The following is a 27791-nucleotide window of genomic DNA, read 5'->3' as shown; positions in this document are numbered from 1 at the left end:
GCTATAGGAAGGAGATTTATTTCTGTATTTGTACCTGGTTTCAGCAGGCTCAAGAGGCTCTCCCCTGGTTCCTTTCTAGTGAACCACCACCACTTCTCTCCCTCTATTGTAACTCTCTTCGGCCATCACCAATTCTGGGCTCCCACTCCAGACTGGAGGGTGACACTTCTAAGGACGACACCAGGGCTATTCCGTGGATCAGCTAGCAGGAGACACTTGGAGCCTAACTCTCCTCTCACACCAATTTCACACTGCTGAAGCTCCACTGACTTCAGGGTAGTTACTTTCTAATTCCCCTCTGTAACACCAAGCCCCTTGCTTTGCAGATGCTTGCTACTCACACCTTGCCATAGTGAGAGTTCCAACTCCATGAGCAAGAGTCCTGAAGTTTTATCTGCTCTGCGACATGCAGCAGCATGAACTGAGCTGCTAAATCATCCCACCAGCTTGTCCTCCTTGACCTCCTAGAAGAATGATTTTCAGTTAGTGCTTGGCAAACAGTTCAGACAAAAAATCAGCCCCTGCTTGAGCCAGTCTTGTTGGAGTTCAGCAGATTAAATCCAAAGATGATGATACTAGTGATATTTGGCACTTCCATAGCACCATGCATGCAAGCGGAATAAATTGTGGCCACTTACATGAAAAGACACGGTTGCCAGGGAGGATCGAATCCTGGAACTTCTGCAATAAAAGCACAAGCTGTTCTGCGAAATAAGTTCCCTGGTAGCAAGTAGCAGGTCGTGGAGTCTCTGGGTTCAGCCACTAGAGGGAGACATAATCACAAGCACTAAACTAGTGCTTTACAAGAGGCTCTGAAAATGACATAGGAGGGTAGGTATCAACCTCTCTGTGCAACCATTTGTCCATCTGTAAAACGAGGTCAAGTGATTTACTGAAGATGAACTGCAAGTCTGTGGGAGAGCTGGGGACAGAACCCTGTTGTTCTTGACTCTCAATCCCCGATCTTAACCATTAGGCATATAAGGGCCTGATTCTCTTTTATATCACACTGGCAATGTCATGGGACTTAAAGTACTGGCACGCGCATGTATGTATGTGTGTGCAGGCGCATCACTGACCTTTATTGGAGGAAACCAAAACTGCTCGACTGTGTGTCATAGTCCCTGTGTTGCTAACACCCAAGGGAGATTCTCCTTTCGCTCAATTGAAAGGGATCTGCAATTTCAGAGCAGGACAGTGTTGGTTCTTAATAATAATTTATATCCAGTCTAAGGCCACTTTCCATTGCCAGAGTGGTGTAAAGGGGCATAAATATACATGAGTCAGCCCTATATGTGTTTAAAGAAATAAAGAAAGATTACAATTCTTAATGAGCTATTAATGTCAGCTCCAGTTCTAACCTGAGTGTTTTGAATTTGGGTGAAAGGTTTCTGCCTCAGGGTCCAACCTAGCTTCTTCTGTATCACTCACAAAGCAACATGCTTGAGAGAGTTCAGATATATCAGTATACTGGAACATATTCATGGCCACACAGGAACCTCATGGCTATCGCTATGCTGAACATCACAGCCATTCAGAGGTATACAGAAGCAGTGAAAATTAGTGCCAAGACCTTCCTGCTCTGAAATTACAGACCCTTCTACTTGATCAAAAGGAGAAACCCACTTATGTGTTAGCAGTACAGGGCCTATGATACACAGATGACTGAGCAGTTCTGGTTCCAATGATAAGGGTTAAGTTCATCACCATACAATAACCCACCTGCCCACTCTGCCTACCATTTTCCACCACAAATAATGATACAAAATCCTCATTCTTCTTCCCCAGAAAGTGACAGAAACTATAGGATCTCAAAACCCCTCCCTGCTATTCATTACTCTCTGTTGAACTACCGGGAAGATGGAGCTGAACTGATTGATGGGTTTAATTTGTGCTGGATGGTGCTGTTCTGACACCAACAAGAGAAATGACGGATGCTTTTCCACTGAACGAGTGGAGTCTGTCGGCAAAGTTGGGGCACTTGGGAAGACAAGCTGTGTGAAGTTCCGTCTAGATACTCAAGGAGAAGTGAAGGGGGAGAGAGGGAAAGAAGGGAAACACGGTGCAAAAAAGGAGTGGATTGGTGTAACAATGAAAAGCAACCAAGAAGTAAAAAACCCACGTGAGGTGTAGGCCTGTGAAATCACAAGTCAGAAGCTAGAGGAGAGATCGTTGCCAGATCAACAACCCCACCCCTACCTGCTGCTGCTCAGGCTTTCAAAATGCAGTGATTAGCACTGGTAAGAGCAAGGACCAATCTGTGGTTTTGGACTGAAGACTTTTGCTTCTTCCTGATCAGTTTCACGTGCTCTTGGCCTTATGGCTCTCGGTTTTCTTGGGCAGCAGCATGGCCTGGATGTTGGGCAGGACACTCCCTTGAGCAATCGTCACTTTCCCAAGCAGTTTGTTGAGCTCCTTGTCGTTAGGATAGCGAGCTGCAGATGGCAGGGAATGATTCTGGTTTTCTTGTTGTCCCGAGCAGCTTTGCCGGCTAACTCGAGAATCTCAGTGGTCAGATACTCCAGCACCGTGGCCATATACACCGGGGCTCTAGTCCCCACCCGCTCAGCATAATTACCTTTGCGGAGCAAGCGGTACACTCGACTCACCGGGAACTGCAACCCAGCCCGCGAGAAGCGAGATTTCGCCTTAGCCCTTGCTTTACCTCCTTGTTTTCCTCGGCCTGACATTGTAAATCATGAGCCAAAAACTACGCTTTGTTGCTGAGCACACTTCTCACCCCAGCTCTGCCAGTGCATCTCAGGCTCCCTTTGGTCTTATATATTTGTAGAAGCTGTGTGAGAATTACAGCAGGACAGGGATACCAGTCCCTCTGCCTGCAAGCTTCTCCAGTTCAATCAGCTCCTTCCCCCCTCCCCTGTGCCCCCTGGATCAGATCAATTACCTTTCCTAGCCGCTCTCACAGTGTCTTGTGCTTTCTCCCAGTACTGAAGAATGCTTCCTTTTCTCAGCCTCATGTGCTGCTCCCATGGTCCCAAAGACACTTGCACTTCTCTTCTAGCGCACACCTCAGCCTAACAACCTCGGAGTCCTCTTGCCTGCACAGCTCGCTGTTGATGCAAGGTAGCAGCCTCTGTCCAGCACCAGCCCTGGCATGGCAATGCTTGCAAGTGACGAGCACGTTCTGGAAGAAGGTGAAGTTGCACCTATCTGGGGAAGTGCTAAGGTGTCCTCCCATAACTGCTACACCCCTCTGCCCACTGCAGTGCCCTCGTATCGGCAAATGGGCCAATAGGGGCTGAGGTGGGGGAATTCTCTGGCCCTTCTATGGGCTATGCTCATCACCTGTGAGTATAAGCAACTTGTTGTGGGGCTCTCCCACTAGGAACACCCGCAGCAGACAGAGGACCCCAATAGCCATCAGTTCCACCTCTCTGAACCTGCTCCCAGTGGCTATTCTTTCTAGGAGAGGGAGGCCCAAATCCTTTCATGTTGAGCACTACGACATTCTCTGGCACTCCACAAGCTATTTGGCTTATGCTTATTCCTTGCCATCTTAGCCATGGCACTTAATTTTGTCATGTGGCTTGGAGAGGCAATGCCACTAAAGCATCGTTGTGCCTTCATAAGTCTAGCCCTGCCTAAGTCTTTCCCAAACAGGGATTCTCAGCCATGCCAAATTATTTGGAGGTTTTTGGAGGAAAGGGCAGCATAGGCTATAATTAAACAGGGCCCAGATCAACCAGAATCTCAGGAAATTTAAATAAAAATCAGGCCCTTCCTATACATCTTGTCTACTTTCTTCAAATCTCATAGAGACTCTTCTGCCCATTTCCCCACTGGTTTTGGATAGGCTCTTGGGGCCTAATTCTGCCAAATAATGGGCACAAATATGGAAATCAGTGGGACTTGTGTCCAACTAACTGATAGCAGAATTGGGCCTTTGTTTTCTCACTCTCCCTGCTGTGTCAAGACCTCTCAGATTGCCAAGCCCAGATTTCAAAGATCTGTCTGGCCATCTGTCCCGTGTTCACTGCCACAGAAGCTGAATGCCGACATTAAGGACTGTGCCCACATATCTATTCAGGGGACACCATCACAGGGCACAATAACATCAGCCACATTATCAGAGGCTCGTTCACCGGCACATCTACCAATGTGATATATGCCATCACGTGCAAGCAATGCCCCTCTGCCATGTACATTGGTCAAACTGGACTGTCTCTACGTAAAAGAATAAATGGACACAAATCAGATGTCAAGAATTATAACATTCATAAACTAGTCGGAGAACACTTCAATCTCTCTGGTCACGCGATTACAGACATGAAAGTTGCGATATTACAACAGAAAAACTTCAAAACCAGAGTCCAGCAAGAAACTGCTGAATTGGAATTAATTTGCAAATTGGATACAATTAACTTAGGCTTGAATAGAGACTGGGAGTGGCTAAGTCATTATGCAAGGTAACCTATTTCCCCTTGTTTTTTCCTACCCCCTTCCTCATGATTCTATGATTCTCCCCCCCCCCCCCCCTCCTGTTAAACCCTGGATTTGTGCTGGAAATGGCCCACCTTGATTATCATACACATTGTATGGAGAGTGATCACTTTAGATAAGCTATTACCAGCAGGAGAGTGGGGTGGGGGGAGAAAACCTTTTGAAGTGATAAACACCTATTTTTTCATGGTCTGTGGGTATAAAAACATCCTCACTGCATTTTCCACTTTTATGCATCCAATGAAGTGAGCTGTAGCTCACGAAAGCTTATGCTCAAATAAATTGGTTAGTCTCTAAGGTGCCACAAGTACTCCTTTTCTTTTTGCGAATACAGACTAACACGGCTGCTACTCTAAAACCTGTCATTAAGGATCTTGTCTTATATCAGGAAAGCTCCTCGCAAGCAGGAAAACATCCTCTAAGTCATTTCTCCTCAATACTTGCTTAATGTTTTAAATGATTTTTAATTAATTTTATATGCAGGTTTATATGTATGTTTCCAACACTAGAGCCTGGGGATTTCAAATACTTCACTATATTGGCTGTGTACCAAGGATTCTCTGCATTAGGAAACAGTTTGTTTGTTTTTAAATACTATAACCCAAAACAAAACAAAACAAAAATTTAAAAATAGCCTGCAGGCATCTGGCTACATAATAGGATGACCAGATGTCCTGATTTTACAGGGACAGTGCCGGTATTCGGGGCTTTGTCTTATGCACCTGTTATCCGCCCCCCTGTCCTGATTTTTCACACTTGCTATCTGGTCACCCTACTGCACAGCGTCTTAAGGGGCTCAGTGTATTATGTTCATCTTAACACTTGAAGCTGCTGCTAATAATAACAGTTAGCACCTTGATCCTGCAAACTGCTCTATGTAGGGCAGACCCCCTGTGCTTATGCAGAGCAGTGTACAGGGACGGTTCCTTATGTAGCATTTTCTTGACTAGATCCTGGCCCATACAGTCCCTCTGCACCAGCCTTATAGATGCCCAAAGGAGCTAGCTCTACATCAGCCCCTTTACACTGTCCCCAGCATAGGAGGCTTGTTAGATGCAGGGGGCGGGGGGGTCAGAGCATGCTGTGCTCTGACAGTTCCAAACCAACAGCTCCTAGAGGCTTCATTACAGGCTGGTGTAACTTTGAGTAGCCTAGAGACTGCAGCGACTTTCATCCAGAGCCAGACTGGCTCTCAGTCAGTCCCAGGAGCCATGGGGGGAAGGAAAGGTGTCATGAAGCTCTCTCTTCCCTTGCCCCACGCTCAGGTGTACCGAACGTTGCTCTGTGTATTGAGCCCTCTATTTCCAAAGCACATAAACACCAGTCACCGGAGGTACGCATTATCATCAATTTATCGTAGATGGGGAAACTGACACCCAGAGACTGGCCCAAAGTTACAGTGATTCAATAGCATGGTTAGGATGAAAACTCAAGAATTTACACGACTTTGTCTCCTAAGGTTACACTGCCTCTCCTTGGGCCATATTCAAAACCCACTGAAGTCAGTGTGAGCCTTTGCAGCCACTCCAGCTTTGGATCTGGCCCATAGTCACTACCACACCAATGTCACAAGCCCATTCACTTGGAAAAGTTATTTTTAAAAAAGTTCATCTCAAAGTGTGTATTGACAAATGATTTATTTAGATGGGGTCTGAGAGGCTCAGGAGCTTTGTAATCAGATACAGGGCCTGATTCAGCTCCCGAAACTTAGGGCCCAGATCGTCAGGTGGCGTAAATCAGCACATAGGAGAAGCTCAGAGTTCCGAACATCTTGGGAATGGAGGTTGTTCGTAACTCTGAAATGTTGGTAACTCTTGAACGAAACGTTATGGTGGTTCTTTCAAAAGTTTACAGCGGAACATGACTTAATGCAGCTTTGAAATTTACTACACAGAAGAAAAATGCTGCTTTTAACCATCTTAATTTAAATGAAACAAGCACAGAAGCAGTTTCTTTACCGTGTCAAATCTTTTTTTTTAAACTTTCCCTTTTGTTTTGAAGTAGTTTACATTTAACACAGTGCTGTGCTGTATTAGCTTCTTTTTGTCTCTGCTGCTGTCTGACTGTGTACTTCCGGTTCCAAATGAGGTGTGTGGTTGACTGGTCAGCTTGTAACTCTCCTGTTTGTAACTCTGAGGTTGTACTGTATTTCTGTTGAGTTTAATGGAGCTACTCTGAGCCTTACACTCACACCATCCAAAGACCTGTTTTTTAAAAAGCCTAACTCTATCCCTACAAAGATAAGAATAACTATTCTGAATCACATCAGTGATCCTACCGACTCCAATATCCTGTCTCCCATAGTGGCCGATATCCGTTGGGTGGTTTCTTTCTTTTTTCATGAAGGGAGTTAGGCACCTACATACATTTTGAGAATCTGGGCTGAAACCGATAGCTTTGGAAATTTAAATCCTCTATCTAGAGAACAGTGGCAGTGCAACCTTTCCCCACCAACATGCTTTAACTCTAACCTAGAAGGGCCATACTGGGGGTGAGGATAGCTCATTTTCAATCACTGCTGAACCTTTGAGCTCTGCAGAGACTGCTGACAGAGGCCAATTATTGTTCACAGTAATTTTGTTCTTGTGGCTTGGACACCTGCTTGCTAGAAAGTGAAGTAAAGCTGTCAAGTGGTTTCCCTGAAAGATATAAACCAAGTGGTAATCTTTTCTGTCACAACATGCAAGGTGCCTTCAAAATGGTGACCTATAGGTGAAAAGCATCATCTCTGTTTAGCAATTCCTTCGGCCATCCTGTCTCCTCGTGTATGTTAGCACTTTTGCTATATTTGAGGTTACAATTCTACTTCCATTTTAACCCTATTTTCACCCAATCTATTTTCTGAAGAAACAGTTTCAAAATTAATACTATTCATACAAACGTGGGAACCAAATCCTCTTTATTCCTCCAGCAAGTATGTAGTACAGCATCTCTGCAAGGGAATCAGACACCAGGATGATGGGTGCAGTATGCAAACCTGAATAGTTTGATATTATTACCAAAAAAAACCATATAAAAATCATGAAATTAGGAAGATGTGCACTTAACCTCCCTAGTCAATCTCATTATTTCTTTTCTCATTTTGCTTTCTGAAGGATGTCTGTTTAGGCCCTGCCTACAAAGACGTACACATATACAAAGCACATGAGCAGTCCCACCAAGATCTCACAACCTTAAAGTTAAGCATATGCATAAATCTTTACAGAATCAGAGTCTTCAGTTATCAGTGGTTTGAGGTGGAGGACTTGGCATAATTATGATGTATTTTATGCCAGATGGCTCATGTAAGATATCATTGGAAAGGTTATAATTTACTGAATGTTATTATCCAACCTGTATACATGTATCATTTCTCTATCTAAAGTTAGGAATATTGACTATGTAACAATTACAATTGTGTATATATTTGGGAGACACCCACCAGACAACAGGTCATCAGCTTTGATGGGTCATTAGGAAGAAACAATAAGATTTCCAGGATACTAATCTCTCTCCTTCCTGAGAGGTGTCCTGGGATTTAGCTGTGACACTACTAGGACAGGTTTCAGAGTAGCAGCCCTGTTAATCTGTATCTGCAAAAAGAAAAGGAGGATTTGTGGCACCTGAGACTAACCAATTTATTTGAGCATAAGCTTTCGTGAGCTACAGCTCACTTCATCGGATGCATTCAGTGGAAAAAACAGTGGGGAGATTTATATACACAGAGAACATGAAACAATGGGTGTTACCATACACACTGTAACCAGTTTTTGAAAAACTAGTTGAAGAACACTTCAATCTCTTTGGTAATTCGATTACAGACCAAAGTTAAGCATATGCCACTAAAAGTGGCAATTCTTCAACAAAAAGCCTTCAAAAACAGACTCCAAGGAGAGACTGCTGAATTGGAATTAATTTGCAAACTGGATACAATTAACTAAGGCTTGAATAAAGACTGAGAGTGGATGGGTCATTACACAAAGTAACATTACATGTTTATTCCATACCCGCCCCCACCCACTATTCCTCAGTTCTTGTCAACTGCTGGAAATGGCCCACCTTGATTATCACTACAAAAGGTTCCCTCCCTCCCCCTCTCCCTCCCCTGCCCCTTGCTGGTAATAGCTTCACCTTACCTGATCACTCTCCTTACAGTGTGTATGGTAACACCCATTGTTTCATGTTCTCTGTGTATATAAATCTCCCCACTGTATTTTCCACTGCATGCATCCGATGAAGTGAGCTGTAGCTCACGAAAGCTTATGCTCAAATAAATTTGCTAGTCTCTAAGGTGCCACAAGTCCTCCTTTTCTTTTTACTACTAGGTCAGATGGTCCTGTCACCTGGTACTAAACACTATCTTGGACTTCTAGTAATTTTCCACTAAAAGGAAGGGGAAGTCAAGACTGGCGAACAAAAGATCCCTGCCTTATGTAAATTTTATTTAAGGCTGGGGCGGGAAGGCAAACAGGACTTTCCTCCATTGTCTTCCTGCCCAAGAAGAAAGACTGCTGACAATACCTGAAGGGACAAAGGAACTGAACTGTGGGAGAGGCAAGGGCTGAGTCCAGACTGTTGTGAGTGGCTTTGGCTACACTTGCACGTTATACCGCAATAAAGCCTCCCAGAGCACTCTGACTCCCTGGCTGGAGTGCTCCTGGTACTCCACCTCCCTGAGAGGATTAACTGCTGTTGAGCATTGGCTGAGAGGCTCCATCTCCAGTGTAAACGGGGAGTAACCGTTATTACGCCCTGATTGACCTCCAGAAACTCCCCATAATCCTTTTAACTGAAGCATCCTCTCTTGTTTTGTTGTGAACTCTGGATGGGGAAGTATGTTTCAAAGCTCCATAGGGGGAGCTGCTTATCAAAAAAGCAAACACAGCTACTGTTTGCTTTGAATGAATGAGAGGCAAGCAGGGGGGCTCCGTTTGGAGTGCCCACAGCTAATCTTTGCTTGAAGAGGGGGGTTGGGGGTTGGGGTCCGTTTTGGCAAGCAGCTGCTTATCTTGTCTATGAGAAAAAAAAGAAACAGCTGCCATTTGCTTTCAGTAAGTGAGAGAGAGGCAGAGGGGGGTCTGTACTTACAAGACAGCATGCTGACACACTCAGCACCCCAAAAACCCCCTCTCTCCCCCCCATTTGAAAAGCACGTTGCAGCCACTTGAATGCTGGGATAGCTGCCCATAATGCACTGCTCCCAATGCAGCTGCAAATGCTGCCACGACAGTGCGCTGGCAGCTGTCAGTGTGGACAGACTGCAGCACTTTCCCTACTCAGCTGTAGGAAGGCGGGTTTAACTCACAGCGCTGTACATCTGTAAGTGTAGCCAAAGCTTCACTAGCACTGTCAAAGTGCTGTGGATGTGCAGTCATGGCACCAACGTGCTGTAATAAAACACCTCCATGAGGGGAGTAGCTCCCAGTGCTGGGAACACGGCTCCCACCGCGGGTGCACTATGTACACTGCCACTTTACAGCGTTGAAACTGACAGCACTCAGGGTGGGTGTTTTTCACAGAGAGAAAGTTGCAGCACTGTAAAGTGGCAGCGTAGACAAGGCCTAAGACAGGAATCATACAATATCAGGGTTGGAGGAGACCTCAGGAGGTCATCTAGTCCAACCCCCTGCTCAAAGCAGGACCAATCCCCAATTTTTGCCCCAGTTCCCTAAATGGCCCCCTCAAGGATTGAACTCACAACCCTGGGTTTAGCAGGCCAATGCTCAAACCATTGAGCTATCCCTCCCCCCAAAGTCCTCCCCCCAGGAGTCTACTCTGTAAAGAGAAATAAAACTCTAAGCTACAGAAACTTTAGAACTTGCCTAAAGCAACATTTAGGGTGAGGAAATTACTTCTTGAAACCAGTCTCTTTAAGATCTTAAGCTATGTGTTTTCTTTTATTTGCTTGGTAATCTGCTTTGTTCTGTTTGCTATCCCTTAAAATCAACCTTTTATAGTTAATAAACTTGTTTGTGTTTATTATTAAACACAGTTTGTGCAATTTATAACGGGGGGGGAGCAAGAAGTTGTGCATCTCTCTATACACATTGAGGGAGAGGGCAAATTTTTATGAGCTTGTGCTGTGCAGATCTTTCTATACAGCACAAGATATTATTTTGGGTGCACTCTCCAGAAGGGCGCTGCACTTGAGTGCTGGGTGATTTCCTAGCCGAGTCCTCTCACAGAGAGCTGTTTGCAGACTCTGTATTTCTACAGCTGTGCGGCCCTACCTGTATGTGTGTGTGTGCGCTGCCAAAGGCCGGAGAGCCTAATTCAGCAAGACAGGGAGGGGGAGCCTAGGCTAGTAGAGCAGGCAGGTTCAGTTAAATCCCAGTACATCCCGCGGCACCCCCGGGAAAGGGGGGGTCCAACCCATCACACCCACCTCCCACTGAACTCATTGGGAGTTAGGAGCCTAAATACCTCTGTGGCGTTAGATACCACCTGCTAGCCCCCACGTGCCAGGAACACGCTTTCTCCTAGGGAGGACGCACCCCAAGGGAGAAGCCCAGTCCCCCCTTTTCTTGGCTTGGGGGAGCAGCGCCCCCCGCCTGTCCTGGGGGAGCAACTTCAAGCCCCCCTCCTGTTCCGATCTGCCCCCGCTCTGAGGCAGGACGGGGGGACAAGGGGAGGGCGGGAGCCTGTCCTACTCACCCCCCCCGGCCCTCTGCGATCCGCAGCGATCGCTCCCCGCCGGCCTCCCCTCAAAATGGCCGCCCGCGCCCCTCCTCCCCTCCGCTCTGCAGGGCCCCGCCCCCTTGCGGCTCCCCGCCGTCACGTGGCGGGGGCGGTTTGTCCGCCCGGCGACGCCGTAGCCGCTGCCCCGCCCCTTGCCCTCGGTCCAGGCGCGTGGTGGTGGCCTCTGAGTGCGGCCGGCGAGAGGAAGCCTCGCGCCCCGGTTGTCCCGTCCCGCTCCCCAGCCCGCTCCGCTATGTTGGGAGCCGCCCTGCTCCTTCGCCGCTGCACCGCTGCCGGCCTCCGTGGCCTGGCCCGGGGGGCCCGACAGCCGCCCGGCGCCGCCGCCGGTGAGTGAATGAGCGCGCGAGCGAGCGGCGCCTTCTTCCCTCTTCTCCTCTCGGCGCTGGCCCCAGGCCGCTGGAGCCCGGCCGCACGGGTGCCCCCTGCCCGGTCCTGCCCCGGCCCCCTCAGCTCCGCGGTCCCGGGCCGCGGGGGAGCGCGGGGGCGCCCAGTTCCGGGAGCGCCCAGCGGCGGGCCCCGGGACTGGGGGGCGGCGGCGGCCCGGCGGCGCCGTGTCCTTGTAGTGACCTGCGGTGTCACTCGAGGACTGGCTGCACCTGTGGCCTAGTGCGCGCCGCTCGGGCCCTCCCCAGCGCCTGTGGCAGCCCGGTCCCCCCCGCGGCTCGGCCCCCGCGCCGCCCCGTGGCATGAGTGGGGAGGGGGGCCCGGGCTAGGACACCGCCCTGCCCTGTCAAGGTTATCGCTTAAAGGTCGAGCCTCCGGTGCCTGTGCCGGGGTCCCCCGCGTGCCGGAGCGGGAGCCGCGCCCGCCAAGGAGCGCTGGGGATGGCTGCATCCGTGGCCGCCACGGGAAGGTGACATTGAGCTGGCTGAAGGGGAGAGGGAGGTGAAGCCTGCACGGGCACCTGTGCTGGCCTCCCTGTAAGGGAGAGGAGGTAGTGTGGGGCTGATTCTGGCTCCCCAATCATCCCGATGGGGAACGGGTCTCTCTTTCGGGAGGGGCAGCAAAGGGGGTCCAGCCCAGCCGGCCTATTTCGCAATGCCGCTACCTCTGTCTCTATTGCCAGTTTCGCTTCCTCTTTCATGCTTCAGAGTAGCAGCCGTGTTAGTCTGTATCCGCAAAAAGAACAGGAGTACTTGTGGCGCCTTAGAGACTAGCAAATTTGTTTGAGCATAAACTCAATCTGTTAGTCTCTAAGGTAGCACAAGTACGCCTTTTCTTCTTTCATGCTTGTCTCTGTCCACTCCCCGTCTAGCATTTCTGCAGTGACTTTGATTTGAAGATAGTTGGCACCACTTGCAGCCACTGTATGGGCCTTTCTATAACAAAGCTAACCTGTCTGTGGCATGCAAATCTTGATTTGTGTAAACCAGCCTAGTTTGTTCTCCCAGTTTTATGAAAAATATATATTTTGGTTAATCTCACATGCCTTGCAACCAAAGGGAAAACAAATCTTGAGTACAAGAACAAGTGTTAAGGTTTACTAATCCTCAGATTAGTAGCCCAGTGACATGTCTGTACAGCAGTGGTTCTCAACCAGGGGTACACAGAGATCTTGCAGGGGGTACATCAACACGTCTAGATATTTGCCTAGTCTTACAACAGGCTACGTAAAATGCACTAGCAAAGTAGTTCCAAACTAAAATTTCATACAGTGACTTGTTTATATGGCTGTATATACTATACACTGAAATGTAAAGTATAATTTTTATATTTCAATTGATTTATAATATGGGAAGAATGAGAAAGTAAGCAATTTTTCAGTAATAGTATGCTGTGGCACTTTATTTTTATGTCTGATTTTGTAAGTAAATTGTTTAAGTCAGGCGAAACTTGGGGGTATACAGGACAAATCAGACTCCTGAAAGGGGTACAGCAATCTGGAAAGGTTGAGAGCCATGCTGTACAGGATACTGTGAGATCTGCTAAAGAGCATATTGTGCTCTTGTCTGAAATGACTAGGGCTATTGGTTGCAAAAATGTACCACTTGCAAATTCAAATCTGTGTCTACAGTAAACTTACAATCTATCCCAGGAATGACTCCTGATTTATCTTTGCTTTTTCAAAAAGAAAATGAAAGTGGACTGAGGACGTTGATATTGCTGCATCCCTGTTTCTAGGAAACCACTTGAACACTTCAGAATATAAACAGCCAGGCTACCCTTAAATCATAAGTTTGAAAAGAATACTTATGTAAAATTTGTTGCTGTATCTTCCTCCTTTTCTTCCTGGTCTTCAATTTTGTATCTTGATGTGCACTCTGCTCATCAAGGTTAAGCTTTCTCTGATTGCTTTCAAACACCTATGTTTAAATCTCTGACCTAGGCCTGGTCTGCACTAGAAAATTAGGTTGGCATAACTATGTAGGTCAGGGGTGTGAAAAATCCACACCCCTCCAAGTGATTTGGTTAAAACAACCTAAGTCACTGTGTAGAAAGCACTAGGTCAATGACAGGTTTCAGAGTAGCAGCCGTGTTAGTCTGTATCCACAAAAAGAATGACATAATTCTTCCATCTATCTAGCTGCTGCCTCTTGAGGAGGTGGATTACCTATGCAGACAGGAGAATCCCTCCCATTGGGGTAGGTAGTGTCTATGCAAGCATTGCTGAGACGCAGCTGTGCCACTGTAACATCTTGAGTACAAACAAGCCCCTCGTCTCCCTTCTCCTACACCTATTCTGGTTCCTCGTCTTTGGTATTCCATCAGTGCTAACCTTCTTACACCCTTTCACAAAAGTCTGTGTGCTGCCCTCTCTGCTACCCTATATGCTTGAAATGTCTTTTCATGTTTCCAATTCTCCATCCTTACCTCATTCAAATCACTCCTAAGACCCACTTTTGCAGAATCACCTCCACAAAAATGTTTCATGCTTTTAAAAAAATTATGCCCCCAAGATGCATTTGTCTAAACTGAGTAACTGTATAAGAATATCTGTAAACTTGTATTTTCTTCCTCCCACTTCCTGGTGCGTGCTTCATTCCTGTATAATTTTGTCAAGTGCATTGCTAGATTGTAAGTTCTCTGGCACAGAGACCTGTCTCTTGTTTTTTGTGAAATACCTAGCTAGCACACTTGAGTATGGTGTACAATGTCCTGTCTTGGATATTTGGGCTGTCTCCGTAATCATACAGTTTTGGGCCTCCTGAAGGTGGGAGATGTCCTGATTTTCTTCTTGTGACTGTGGATTCCTTTCAAGACTGCCTTTTTAGCCTTCAGAGCCTTGGATTTTGCCTCTGTCTTAGCAGGGACAGCCTCCTTCTTTGCCTGTCTTCTGTCTCTGGGCATGTCTTTACTCAAACTTAACTTTTTTAAAATCGCTTTAAATGGTCTTTTTTTAAAAAAAAAACAAAAATACCTCCACTTCCTCTCCCCTTCCCCCAGCACTCTTCTGACCTTGTCTTTTTTCTACCAATCTATTTTACTTTTGCTTTTGTTGTGTCCCTGTCATCCTCTGGAGGCAGCTGAGTGCAAGTCTGGTTTGACCACCAAATAGAGATGGAGTATGTTGGATAATAGGGGTAACAGTGAATTTGAGGCTGTCTCCTTCTAAATGTGGGTATGTTGACACATCTTCATCACAGTATTATTTTAGTATGTATATCACATTCCAGCTTGATCTAAATATTTTATAAATGTCTGTCAACATTTTGGAATATCTCCTATAAAAGGCAGGTGGTAAGTATTATGCACTTTTACCTATGACTAGACAAGGTGTTTGGAAGCTGTAACTTGCCCAAGGTCTTGAAGCAAGTCAGCAGTAGAGTTAGGAATATATCCTGGAAGCTTTGAGTTCTAGCTCCTGGCTCTTAATATTTAAGTGCGCAGGTATCTATTTCTAAAAGGATGTTACTAACTTAGTTGGCCCGTAACATATATTTTGTAAACGTGCAGTTTTAAAAACTAAAACCAATGGACATATTTTTATGGCACTTCTTAAAAAAACTTCCTTTAATCTTCAGTAATTGCAACTCAAAACACAGGCAGTAAGAATCTGAAAGTGACAATGACTTAACTGACTTCTATATAGGTTGTAATACTAGAGCAACTTCCAGTAATGCATTAAGCAATATGGCTGTTTTATGCCATAGACTGTAGACTGTTGTATGCTGGAATTTTTTATAATACATATGTTGCTATATATGTCAGAAAAAGCAAAGTCAAAGAAATGCGCCTTTTGCTTATAGTGGAAGGTGGTGAAGATTATGATGGTGTCCCTAGACTCTGTTTGCCAGAAGCTGGGAATGGGCAACAGGGCATGGATCACTTGATAATTTCATGTTCTGTTCATTCCCTCTGGGGCACCTGGCATTGGCCACTGTCGGAAGACAGGATACCGGGCTAGATGGACCTTTGGTCTGACCCAGTATGATGGTCCTTAGTTCCTCTGAGAGCTCATTCCACAGTCTTGGGTTGATGCCTGAGAAAACTCTCCAATACTTCCATTTTCCAACTTGAGATTTTGGGGGAGGGGAGAGGAAAAGCAAATTGTTTTTTTAAAATTTACACTTTTAATCTTAAATTTAGTACGCCCACATATAAGGAACATTGTTTGAAATATGATTAAGTTGACAGCATCCTTTTAACATAAGTAGCCATCATTATAGAGGTATACTACATTTAAAGCATAAAAAATCAAGAATATGCCAAGTGAGGGTCTGATCTAGGTAAACCAGTGGCCTGATTATTGCAAAGTGGTTCAGAATACCCTTCATTTCTCTTTTCTCCCAGATCCCTGGAATACTTGGATGCCTGGAAGGTGAAGGGTTGTCAGTAATTCCAGTCAAATTTAATGAGTTTCATATGACTTCCAATTAGCTACAATGCAGCAGTATACCTGAGGGAGTTCATTGTCCATCCTAGAAGGAAGGCATTATAATAATGTGGAGAGTTCTATCTTTTTAAGAGAACTCTATTTGATTTCTAAATCAGTAATTCGTAATCTCCATTTTGAATGATGCAATAATCTGTTACATTTTGAGGAGCATTGACTACCTTGTGAAAGCTTTGTTCAGATGATGTACTGAATCAATATCTGGCAAGAATCTGTTGCATTCAGGTCATTCTGTTAAACATAACTTTAGTCTGACTCAGCGTATATATGTATTGGAGAGAATGATGTTCAGGAGAACATTCTTTTGTATTTTGCAATTTTTTTGTAATTAGGATCCACTGTCTTAAGTCATGTGTTTTTAGGAAAATTGTTTGCTTCATGCTTAATGGTAAATTAAATTTCCTAGTGTCACTTCAAGCTAGGGGAAAAAAAGGCTAGTCAGCATGAATAAACCAAAGTCTAGCATAGTAGTCCTTAACACGCATTAAACATTATGAAGTGCTGTAAATGCGGATAGCACTTTACAAAACATAGAATAAGACATGCCCGCTCCCCAGAGATCTTAATAAAACTTTGGTCAATATGAACAAAATGTGTTGCATCTAAGTTAGAAAGGAACAAGTCTTAACTTCTTTCCCCTTTCTCCTAGACTCTTGTCTTCAGGGTTGGCAATTAGTGCTATGCTCCTGAGTGCAATTACTCTTTCAACAGTGCCAATCATAGAGTGAAATTGATGGGTCTTAGTCATTATCTTCTGTGGGTGGAGCAGCTGGGGAAGCACTTACTCTTGAGTGTATTCAGAGCAGCAGCAGTGTTAGTCTGTATTCGCAAAAAGAAAAGGAGTACTTGTTGCACCTTAGAGACTAACCAATTTATCTGAGCATAAGCTTTCGTGAGCTACAGCTCACTTCGTCAGATGCATTCAGATGAAGTGAGCTGTAGCTCACGAAAGCTTATGCTCAAATAAATTGGTTAGTCTCTAAGGTGCCACAAGTACTCCTTTTCTTCTTGAGAGTATGGATCTAACTGAGGTTTTGCACAGCAGCTAATCCCATAGCTGTTAGTTGCTGTTGGCAAAGGCTACTTGTTCTCCCTTGCTTAGTGTTCGGAAAGCCTCTTGTGATAAAGAACAGTATTAGGAGAGGAAACTAGATTACAACCATGTTAATTGAATTCATCTTAGAATCCAGCCCACTTTTATTTTATTACATTTAAATAAATGTTTTTAAGAAACTGTCAGATACTCAAGTTTCAATGTAAACTTAGTGCTGGATGACAACCCCAAAGACTGAAGTTCTGTGCCGACTCACTGCATAGCTGTAGTAGTGATAATGTAGGTTTCCCCTGCAAGGCTTCACTAGTCTATTCTCGGGGTAAGAGTAGTTCTGCCTCGAGGATGCCCTTGGAGACAGCAAAGGTGTGTTTTTGGGGACTGGATATTTGTACACAAAGGCACTTTACACAGGCCACTGAACAGCCATTAATTGAAAGTTAGCTTTCATCCACTATTGAACCTGGTTACCCAGACTTGTGTGTATCGTGCTACTCCTTCCTCTGAGTCATCCAACAGTTCTATGATCTCAGTGTTTCTTACTGTTAGAAATAGGATTTAGAAACTAGGAAACATTTCCCCCCCTTAGATTACAAAACCAGCTATTTAACAATTGTAGAGCTTACATGGGGAAATCATTCCAGAATAAAGTACGGTGTAAACATGAAGCACAATAGCTATTCTGCAATAACTGCCTGGGTGGATGCTCTTATTCTGAAGTAAGTGCCTACATAGGGAGCTAGTGTGGAATAGCTATTCTGGTCAATTTCCACATGTAGACAAGCCCTTAGGAGGCAGGAACAGTTGAATTCACTTTCTCCTCTCCCACCATTTCATTTGGAGCAAAAATTGACATAGTGTTAGCTTGCAAATATCCTTGTGAAGTCGTCATAAATGATGACAGTGTTGCCAGCTAGATACTGTAAATAGAGCTTCCTTAACTCTGACTTTTATTTTTGACTGGTTTGCTCTGCAGCAAAGGAGCAAAAGTACTGCAGTGGTCTGTCTTTTTCTATTTGGGGACCTGGAAGCCTTTTTTAAAATGAGTTGTTCAACAGATTCTAACAATTTCAAGGTGATCACTTTTATTAAGCATAAACTAGTGCTTTTTTGAGAGCTGGTATAACTACATTTTTGAATCCAGTTTGTAAACATTTTCTAGATTTGCTCTTTCAAAGGAAGAGCAAACACTTGCTTGAAAGGCCTTTACTTGGACCATCTTACCATAGAGCACATCGCTGGGACTTTAAATGTACTGAATTAGTGACTCAAATCTATTATGTACTTGCTGCATCCTGACTAAGGTTATGTCTACACAGTGAAGAAAAACGCACGGCTGGCCCATGCCAGTTGACTCAGGCTGCGGGGCTGTTCCATTGCTGTGTAGACTGGAGATCGAGCTCTGGGATCCTCCCACCCAGCATAGTCTTAGAGCCCAAGCCCAGAAGTCTACACAGCCCTGCGAGCTCAAGTCAGCTTGCATGGGCCAGCTGTGGGTGTCTAGTTGCTGTGTAGACATAATGACTTCATAGCTGCAGTCTCTTGGACCTAAGTTTTTGAATTAAATTTCCTCTGTTTTCACTTCAATCCTTTCCTATTCCTTCGTCACACAGCTGTGTTGCCTGCTCGTTGCTACTCTCATGGGACACAAGAGTCAGATGAAGAATTTGATGCTCGCTGGGTGACGTACTTCAACAAACCAGATATTGATGCCTGGGAGCTGAGGAAAGGTATGTTAAAAGGGCAGGAAGGAATGTCTGATATTGAAATACTTGTGGCTATGGTAATATGGGGAAACCTAAACTGCTTTGAAATATTATGACCACTGAACGTTACTACTATGTCAGAAAGTAAAAGCTTATGCTATAGCAGGGCAGATGTGCTGTGCTGTAGGGGGGAGCTCAGAAATTGTCCTAAAATTCACTTCCATAATACTGAACTGTACGGTCTGTGTATGTTTTCTAAACTACCTTGAATGACACAAACTACTACACTTACTGTAATATTAGACATTTGTGAAGGAGTTAAAAGAACCCAGGAAACTCCAACGTAGTCGTCTTAACTTACTTAGTGCTAACCAAGGGCATAGGTGATGGGGTCTTGCCTTTTCTAGGTGGTAGACACCTGAGATTAGGGAGTGGGGTTACTTGTGTAGTCCAAGTGCAATCAGTGTGACTTGCTGCTTCATTGTGATTGCTTTGTATCAGCACTCTTAAGATGGTCAGTGATGTAGTACAGTGGCTTTCAAACTTTTTTTCTGGTTAACCAGTTGAAGAAAATTGATGCCTGTGACCCAGTGGGGCTGGGGATGAGGGGTTTGGGGTGTGGGAGGGGCTCAGGGCTGGGGTGCGGGGGTGAGGGCTATGGGGTGGCGCCGGGAATGAGGGGGTAGGGGATCTGGGCTGGGGGTTTGGGATGCAGGAAGGGGTTGGGGCATGGACTTACCTCTGGCAGCTCCCAGTGCAGGAGCTGGTTAGGGCTCTAGGCTGGGGGTGCAGGCTCTGGGCTGGGGCCAGGGATGAGGGGCTTGGGGTTCAGGAATGGGTTGTGGCACACACTTACCTCTAGCAGCTCCTGGTCAGTGGCGCAGCTAGGGTGCAGAGGCAGGCTTATAGCATGTACAAAGTGAGTCTAATAAACATTATGCTAGTGCAGAAAGGCTTTACTTTCTTGTATCTTCATGGCAAACTCTTGAGATGAGGGAGGAGGATTACTGTGTAGCCCAAGTGAAATATCTGATTAGATTTCAACACATTAACTACAGTCTTACACTGGGATTTTAAAGAATCTGATTAAATTTGAGATTTTTTTTTTTCAGTAGCTGATAATTAAGTCACTTGAGTAAAAATTGATTTTTTGGGAAAAGTAATTGAGTTCAGCTGTTGCTTAACGAATGTGAGTAACTACACAAATGGAATAACCTTTGGAGGTTGACTATATAGCTTGAGTGGCCATTACTTACTGGAAACCTGTATAATAGCTCTTCTAGTTGACCTGAGCCTTTGGTCTGAGCCCTGAAGTTTTTTTTATAATTTCAACTGTTGTGGAACCTAAAACTAAGGCTCATAAACTTGTGCTTCTAAACCTGCAGAGAGTTGAATGCAAGAGCGAAAGATAAGGAATCGCGCTCTTTGTTTAGAAGTTTAAAAAGGAAAGAAGTGGAACAGAGACATGGACAAAATTTTTTTTCCTTCAATGCATTTGTATGAGTGTGCTTGGTTAAATGTGATGGTTCTGTAACTGACAGCAGAATGGCATGTCAAGGTATGTAGTCTGACTTTTTAGGAGCATGGATGAAACTGGGGCTCAGTGGCTTAATGAAACCTATCTTTTCTGTTAAAGCTTTTGTAGATAATGAGATCACATGACTAGCATCAAACTACAATGGCAAGGAGACACACACACACACCCCCCCCCCCGGGCTGAACTTTGAAAAACTCTCTCACAACAGGTTCTAACCCTCCTTTTACCACTTAGATAATGAGGGTTTCTCAGGCTGTCTTTCTTATCTTCTCATTCTGACAGGCATGAACACTCTGGTGGGCTACGATCTGGTGCCAGAACCAAAAATCATCGATGCTGCTTTGAGAGCATGCAGACGGTTAAATGACTTTGCTACTGCGGTCCGCATCCTAGAAGTTGTAAAGGTCAGTATAGTGGTGACTTGGGGTATGCTGGAAATGCTGCTGCTTGTGCCTTGATGCTGCTGAAAGGGTTTTAAAATGGAGATGAGTCTCCTAGCTTCTCATGTTGCATTTTCACCCACTTAAGCAGGGGAAACCCCCAGTTTTCTGATGGTACTGGAACTAGTAATTTGACTAAGGTCGCATGGTCAAAATCAGTTTTAAATTGTTGCTGTTTAAGTACCAACAGAAAATCCCTCCTGTACAGGATCACAAGTGTAAATGCACTGGATACTGCTGTACTTCTTCCTTCCCCCCTCTTGACCCTCCTCTTTAGAGGAGAACAGAATAAAGAGGTGAGCCTTTGCAACCCACACTGGAAAGTATGATAAAAGGAACATGTCCCCGCTTCTTCACCAGGCAAACTTGTAGGAGAATTGTGTGCTAATGGGGCCTGACTTTCAGAAGTGTTTATGCTGGACATATCTTGTAAGGGAGACCAAATTGAGACCTTGCCTATCACCAAATCATCCGAGACATACACATGAATATAAAGAGCACGGCTGTGAAAGTCAAACAGCTCTGTGCAACTGTAGCATTTTTTCAGGGAATTTAACAAAGATGACCACATGCTAAACTTATCGTCTCTCTTTTCTCTGTGCCATGTCTTTTTTGCTCTCCTCCTCTTCCCTCTATGCCAGGATGACCGGCCACTGAGATGATTCTTTAAAATATTTCCTTTGGGGAAATGTAAGGAATCAGATTGGTTTATAACCCCCCTCCCAAACTACTTCTCCCCTAAAACCCTGTTTGAAAGACTTTTGTGGAGGTGACTTCTCGTTAACCCCTGAACAGACATGAAACTAAAATTTTATGTTTTATAAACTGACCCTTTCTTTGGACTTGTTTAGATATTAGTATATCTCTTACTCTTTTTTGCCAAAACAATCAACAGGCATCCCTCAAACCGGTCTGTAGAGCATGTAGAGGTGTGTGGAGAGCCAGCTGTTCACCTAGTGCTGTTTTTCCTTGTTTTCAGTTTGAATATTTCATTACAGATAGACTGGGAGGGGGTTTGCTGAAGCACTCAGCTTTGGCCTAACTCTGCTTCCATTGAAGTTAGTGGAAGTTCTGTGCTGTTCAAAATCCCAGCCCACCCATTTATTTTTCATGTAAGCAACTGCTGTGGTTTGTTAGGCAATGAGGTAGCCTGCATGATAGTGAATGGGGGAGGGTAGTCCACATAACTGTGGTTGGGTTGGAAGAAGTCCACATTATGAACACTCAAAAAACTCTACAGTAAATGAATGAATTTAGCTACTACCTCTTCGTACTATACTCCAGCCAGATAAGTACAGGCTGTGGTTAGCAGATTTCAGTGTAGATATTCTGTGGAAGGCTCAGCTGATTTACTGTTCTTAAGCAGTGGTACAATGTTACCTTTCCATCTAATTGGGGACAAACTATTTTATCATTAGCAATAAGTGGATCAAACTGTAGATCCTGTTGTGAGTACATGATTCTCAGACACCGACATAGTCTGGCGTACAGTGCAACATTGATTTTTTTTTTTTGGCCATCTCTTTGCTTTTGAATTAATTTTTCTCCTCTTCTGATTAGGACAAGGCAGGCCCTCACAAGGAAATCTATCCTTATGTTATCCAGGAACTTAGACCAACTTTGAATGAATTGGGAATCTCCACTCCAGAGGAACTGGGCCTAGACAAAGCATAAACATAATTGGTAAGGGGGACTACGCAGCCTAAAACTCCTTTTAAGGGTATATAGTAGTCTTCCTTGGATATAAGGAACTCCTAAAGAGAAGGGAGGTGGAATGCATGTTTCATGGGTAAGACTTTTGGGACTTGCATTACCTGGCAATGTGAAACAATTCAGTAGTGTCTACAGTAAGGCTATGCTCAGTGAAGAGTTCAAAGTTCTCTTTTTAGTTATATATACAGAATGAGGGTGTCTCGAGTCCAATTCCTAATTGTAATGTGTTCTGTGAAAAGAAACCAAAGGGGCTGTGGGTGAGAGACTGGTGTTGCAGACTAATCTGAGCATGGTTTAGTAAGTGGAGAGAGGCTTTTGGAACAGAAATCATTGCAACATTCAGTTACTGAAATATTTGCCCCAGGGTCTCTAATGCATCCTAAAAATGAAAGAAGGTTAAAATTGAGGCAGATGTCTTTTTAAAGCCAAGGAGCCTAGACTCCATTCCTAAATGGAAAACTTTAGATGGTGCCTCTAATGAAAGTAAGAGGGCCTATCAAATGCATTTGTCCAAATACAGCAAGAAGACAGAAGATATATGGAGAGAAACATTTTCACGTGTTGACAGTTTTGATCACCTAGCTGTAGTACTACTAAAAACTAACAATGTGTTTCTGCTGCTTGAGGGGGGTCAGGGGAAGAGGCAATATTCAGTGTTCTAGATGTTTGCTTGATTGTCACAATTACTAGTCTTTAAAGAATCCTCATTTATTTTCAGTGTTGCAGCTTTGAGTCTGTTACCTTGATTATAAGCTGTTACCATACTTGCTCAGAAGTATATCTGACTTTTGCTATCCCAGCAGTCTTTGCAAGAAGCTCTTTCCTTCCATATGGAAGGATCATCCCATATGAAACTATGCTAATCTTTACTTTAATGTCTCAGTTTATCCAACCCTTTTAAACAGAAGATAGAACAGGACACTAGTGGTTCCCTATGTTGGGAAGTGGTCGCATTGCTGGCAACATCTATCCACAATAGTGAAGCTGCTAATGTAGAAGGGATAAATCTTCTGCACCTTTCACAAAGTGTGATCTGGCTCCACACAGTGCTGAAGGGGACAGTGCTATTTTTCAGCTGTTTAAAAAGCACAGCACTGGCACAGGGGACCCCTTGCTTACAACATAGTCAACAGGTCAGTTTCATAGTGTAGCTAGGGTTAGGTGCTCTGTGGGCAAAACTCCTGTTGGCTTTAGTAGTTTCAAGTGCAGGATCAAGTCCTACTTATTCAGGCTTGAAATCCTTGGTGGGAGGTAGGGCAGGGGAAGGTATTTTCAGTGCTGTAAAGATGATGGATCTGTTTTTAGGGTTAAACTTCAAAGCTGGTATCTTCCTCAAATTCAAATATGACATGAATGGGAATCTAAATCCTGTTTTAAAGTAGTAAGTTGACCATTGTCTAACATTAGCTAATGCTTATGTTGCTGCATCACTGGCTGACAGCTTATACCAAAAGGCCCTCAGCTGGCCAGTGGGTATCTAACACAATAGCAAGTAAGCTGCAGGCACTGAATGTAAATGTTGATTATTATGTAGACCAGAGTGAAGCATAACAGGACTTTCAGTGATGATGCAACTAATGCATGTCAATTTGTTTATTAGAAATGGACTTCACTCTCGGAAAATAGTGGGTTATACAGAAGAGTTCTTAAGATTAGATATATGTAACCTTAAAGCAGCTCAGACTTTGCATTTTCACCCATTTTAACAACTTCAACAAATTGGCTTGTTTAAAGGGGTAAAAACTGAGTTTCTAACTTTTTTTTTTTTTAATGCCCTGGGTGGAGTAGTAATACTGGGTCACTGGTGCTGGTACTGCTCTTCTGAAGAATTTGACTGTTAAACCTGGCAATGTGTTGATTGAGTGATAGGAAGAACACCATATGGTCTGAAACTACCTGAGACCACCTAAAATGGTGTGGAAGTATTGGCTTGCTTAAAGTAATTTTTTTAAACTAATCCCTTATCTGTTCTCTTCCAGATGGGCTGCACGTGCATTTTATTAATGCTCCCTGATTGTACACAGTCGCCTGGAGACACAAATGTTAAATATTACCTTATTTGAAATAACTTCCTTCTTTATTGAGTCCCAGTGTATGTAATGTGAAGTTGGACCTAATAAAGGAGAAATGGGTTTGAACTGAGCTTGGTCCTTGTTACCTCTGTGGTAATATTGAAGAGAAAAAACAAAAAATGAAATTTCCCAAGAGCAAAGTAAGTAGCAAAAATACACTTTGGATAGAGCCAACTTGCTATTAACTGTATAACCCACTCTGAATTCATCCAGCAACAATGCTGGTTTCCAAGGCCAGCTGCAGAGTTCCTAGATGGGATGTTATATTCACACCATGTGAAGTTTACTAGAATTCTAAGGATAAAAGTACTGTGTCAGTTGGCTTCTTTGAACTACCTAGCAATGTAGATTAATGCAATGAGGCATGGGAGGCTTTTGCTTGGTTTCGCTGTACCCCAGAATGTAATTTAAGCAATCAGTTGTGTGCTTGCTTGACCACTGGCTGACCCAAGTCTGTTGTATGTGACTTATGCTTACACACTAATGCTTGAACTTCAGTAAATCAGGGCTTCTTTTCTCCCATAGAGGACATACATGGCATTAAATGTTTTTAAGGACATCCGTTTTAACCTGCTGAGCTTTATTTTTTAACATAAAATGCTAATTGTAAGCTCTTCAGGGCAGGAATCCCATCTTTGCATTTGCTAGGTATTCTACAAAGTAGAGGTCCCGATCCTGACCAGGACTTTGCGGTGATATGGCAATACAGATAGTGCCACTTATCTGTTTTTCCTCTCTTTAGGGATCTTTATTTCCCTCTCCTCCCCACCTCCCAAAAAACAATCAATATAAAACTGTTCCCTGATGACCTCACCTGCTGCTCTGCCAGGCGTGGAATCTTTCAGAGGGCCTGAGGCAATGACATGTGCATCATGAATCTGACTTGGAGTACAGTCCAAACACCAAAAGGTGTCTAATATGAAAAAGGAGTGTGCAAACATTCTAGAACTGTTCACTGGGGAGATTGCGACATCTGCCTCTGTATAATATGATCAATACCTCAATCATACTCTCTTTGCCACTGCACAGGGATGTTAGCCCTGTCCACATGAAGGAGAGAGTAACTGTAGCCAGCAGCTGCTCACAGGCAATCCTAGCCAGATTAGAATTGGGCAGCAAAAACAAACTGATAAGGGAAGCTAAACAGCAAGAATATTTAATACCACACCTTATATTTATTGTTGGGTTCTTGGAATGAACCACGCCAGTTCAAACAGTTTTTCTTTTCAAACAGTGCTGAGATAACGCTGACTTCAGAAGTGTAGGAGAGAAGAGCAGTTGTTACAGCTGAGTAGCTACTTCCTCTGTATTCTCTGTAAATCTATAGCAAAACTGAAAAAGTAACCTGAAGATATTAACAGAAAGAATTTATCCTTTCATAAATCATCTTTTGACCCCAGGCTTTTACAGTTAAAAAAGGCAATGAACAAAATTAGCCTAATCAAAGTGTAGGCTTGTTCAAAGCATTTCACATACGCTTGGTAACTACTTGACCAAATCAGTGTAGTCTTTGCCAGAAGACATGTCCAGAGGGAAATCTTCATGAGGGAACGAACCAAACTTATTAAAATACTACGGATTTGATCAGATGAGTTTATTTTGAACTCTTTCTGCTGACCCTCTCACTATAGAAAAATGGTGTAGTAGTCACTGTCTGTCTTGGTCACTATTTAAAAATAAGACTCAGGGGGTCACTGTCCACTTTTCACCTGGAAGTCCATCCTCTGCTGAATTGCTGTCTGTCAAGAGAGCAGCAGAAGCTTCCTGAAGAGCACAAACAGCAATAGTAGCGGTCTAAAGATGTATAGCAGTAGGTAAGGTGCACCCAGGTGTTGTACCACCTGCCCCCATGCTCAGTACTCTTGGATGTGTAGATGGAGAAATAGCCCCTTCTTCCAAACTCAAACATAAAGGGAGACCTCTGCACCACTCTAGCACTTTAGTGAAGACAAGCCCGTAGACCTTTGCAAAGAAGGTTTATCAAACCAAGCCCATGCTGGCCAATAGTGAAGTGCTAATTAATCAATGCTAGTTCCCCAATCTGCTCAGATTTTTCTGACAAATCACCTAGTTTTCTCAGCTCAGGTGCCTTGCTTTTAATTCTATCCAATTCTTTGTACACTGTTTGGAGTGTAAGGCCTTTAGGTAAGGGACCTTAGGGGTGATTTTCATGGACAACTGACAATTAAATGCTTAACTGTCATTTGTGCCTTTGAAAGTCTGCCCTCTTGTTTCCAAAGGCTCTGTATGAATAAGCCTTGCCCGATGAATTCAGTGCTCAGTGTATTTGGAGAGTGGGAGTGAATGGCAAACCTAACCCCCCATTAAGGCTCTTAACTGTAAAAGGAACAGGACTGATAAAGGAAGACAATGAAAATTAGTCCTCCCTTTGACATTCCTGGGGTCTCAAGTTTCTTACTAGTAGCTATTTGTATTCTCATTACTGACCTCCAACTCCACCTTTTTGGAATTATTAGTATGGGGGGGAAATAAGCTTAATACACAAGTTTCCACTGCTAGAAGCAGCTCAGATGTTATGATGAAAAATCGTTTTTGATAATTTCAGGGGGTTCTCTAATGAGTTTGTTCACAAAACTTACACTATTGGCTGTAGCCTCATCTAGGAAGAGTCTAAAACTATCATGCTGTCCGAAACCCCATACTCATCCGGTCTGTCACTAGATGATATTGCGTCTCATTTCTTGTGAACATTAAATTCAGATGTCTTTTTTTTCTTAAAGCACCAAACCACACATCTCTGGTTGTTCATTCTTTAGGACTCTCGGAACAGAAATGTGAACAGCTTTACTGGTTATAAGCTAGCTTTACTAAGATTGAGTTCCTGGGTTGGCAGAGTTCATGTGGCTGGCCACTTGAGGTCCCATTGAAGGGCCAGTTCTATCTGAGTCAATTGCATCAAAAGCATTTCAAGACCAACAATCCTTCAGAGTGGGAATACTACCTTATTAATAAGACAATCTCATTAGGTTAAGAAAAAGCTTAGCTCTCGCAAATTCCACTGGTCCAAGCAAATGACCTCCACTGTCTTCTATGCCAGTAACCAATCGTGATTACTTACCTATACTTTTTACTATATCTCTGAAGTCCTAAAGAGAGAAGTCACATTACGTATGCTCTTGCAACTGGCTGGGAGGAAAGCTGGAGATTTTTCTTCTCTCTGTAAAAAAATACTATGAACTGTAGAAGGCTCGTAATGGGACTGGCTTGAAGTAACATACCTGAAATGCAAGTCACTGATTTCAATCATATTCTGGTTTTGAGAGAATAATGAAAAGCTC

General features: G+C 44.0%; 1 protein-coding gene, 1 long non-coding RNA gene and 1 pseudogene across 2 annotated transcripts; 1 reads left to right on the top strand and 2 right to left on the bottom strand.

The window, feature by feature from the left end:
* Positions 1-265: 265 nt before the first annotated feature.
* On the bottom strand, positions 266-4169 carry LOC144271487 (uncharacterized). Its single transcript, XR_013347353.1, has 3 exons — positions 2906-4169; positions 639-762; positions 266-464 (listed from the first exon to the last, which is right to left on the bottom strand). It is a non-coding gene; the product is annotated as an uncharacterized LOC144271487 (long non-coding RNA).
* LOC144271372 (histone H2A type 2-C-like) lies at positions 2302-2690 on the bottom strand (annotated as a pseudogene).
* Positions 4170-11260: 7091 nt separating the features above from the next.
* On the top strand, positions 11261-24562 carry COX5A (cytochrome c oxidase subunit 5A). Its single transcript, XM_077828102.1, has 5 exons — positions 11261-11465; positions 18638-18754; positions 20550-20671; positions 22268-22390; positions 24400-24562. The coding sequence occupies exons 1-4, from the start codon at positions 11372-11374 to the stop codon at positions 22379-22381; spliced, it is 447 nt and encodes a 148-aa protein (XP_077684228.1). The 5' UTR covers positions 11261-11371; the 3' UTR covers positions 22382-22390; positions 24400-24562.
* Positions 24563-27791: the final 3229 nt, after the last annotated feature.

This window comes from Eretmochelys imbricata, chromosome 10 (assembly GCF_965152235.1).
Source record: "Eretmochelys imbricata isolate rEreImb1 chromosome 10, rEreImb1.hap1, whole genome shotgun sequence".
In the NCBI taxonomy this organism is placed as follows: Eukaryota; Metazoa; Chordata; order Testudines; family Cheloniidae; genus Eretmochelys; species Eretmochelys imbricata.
The sequence above is the reverse complement of the archived record's forward strand: the minus strand, read 5'-3'. Positions and strand labels throughout refer to the sequence as shown.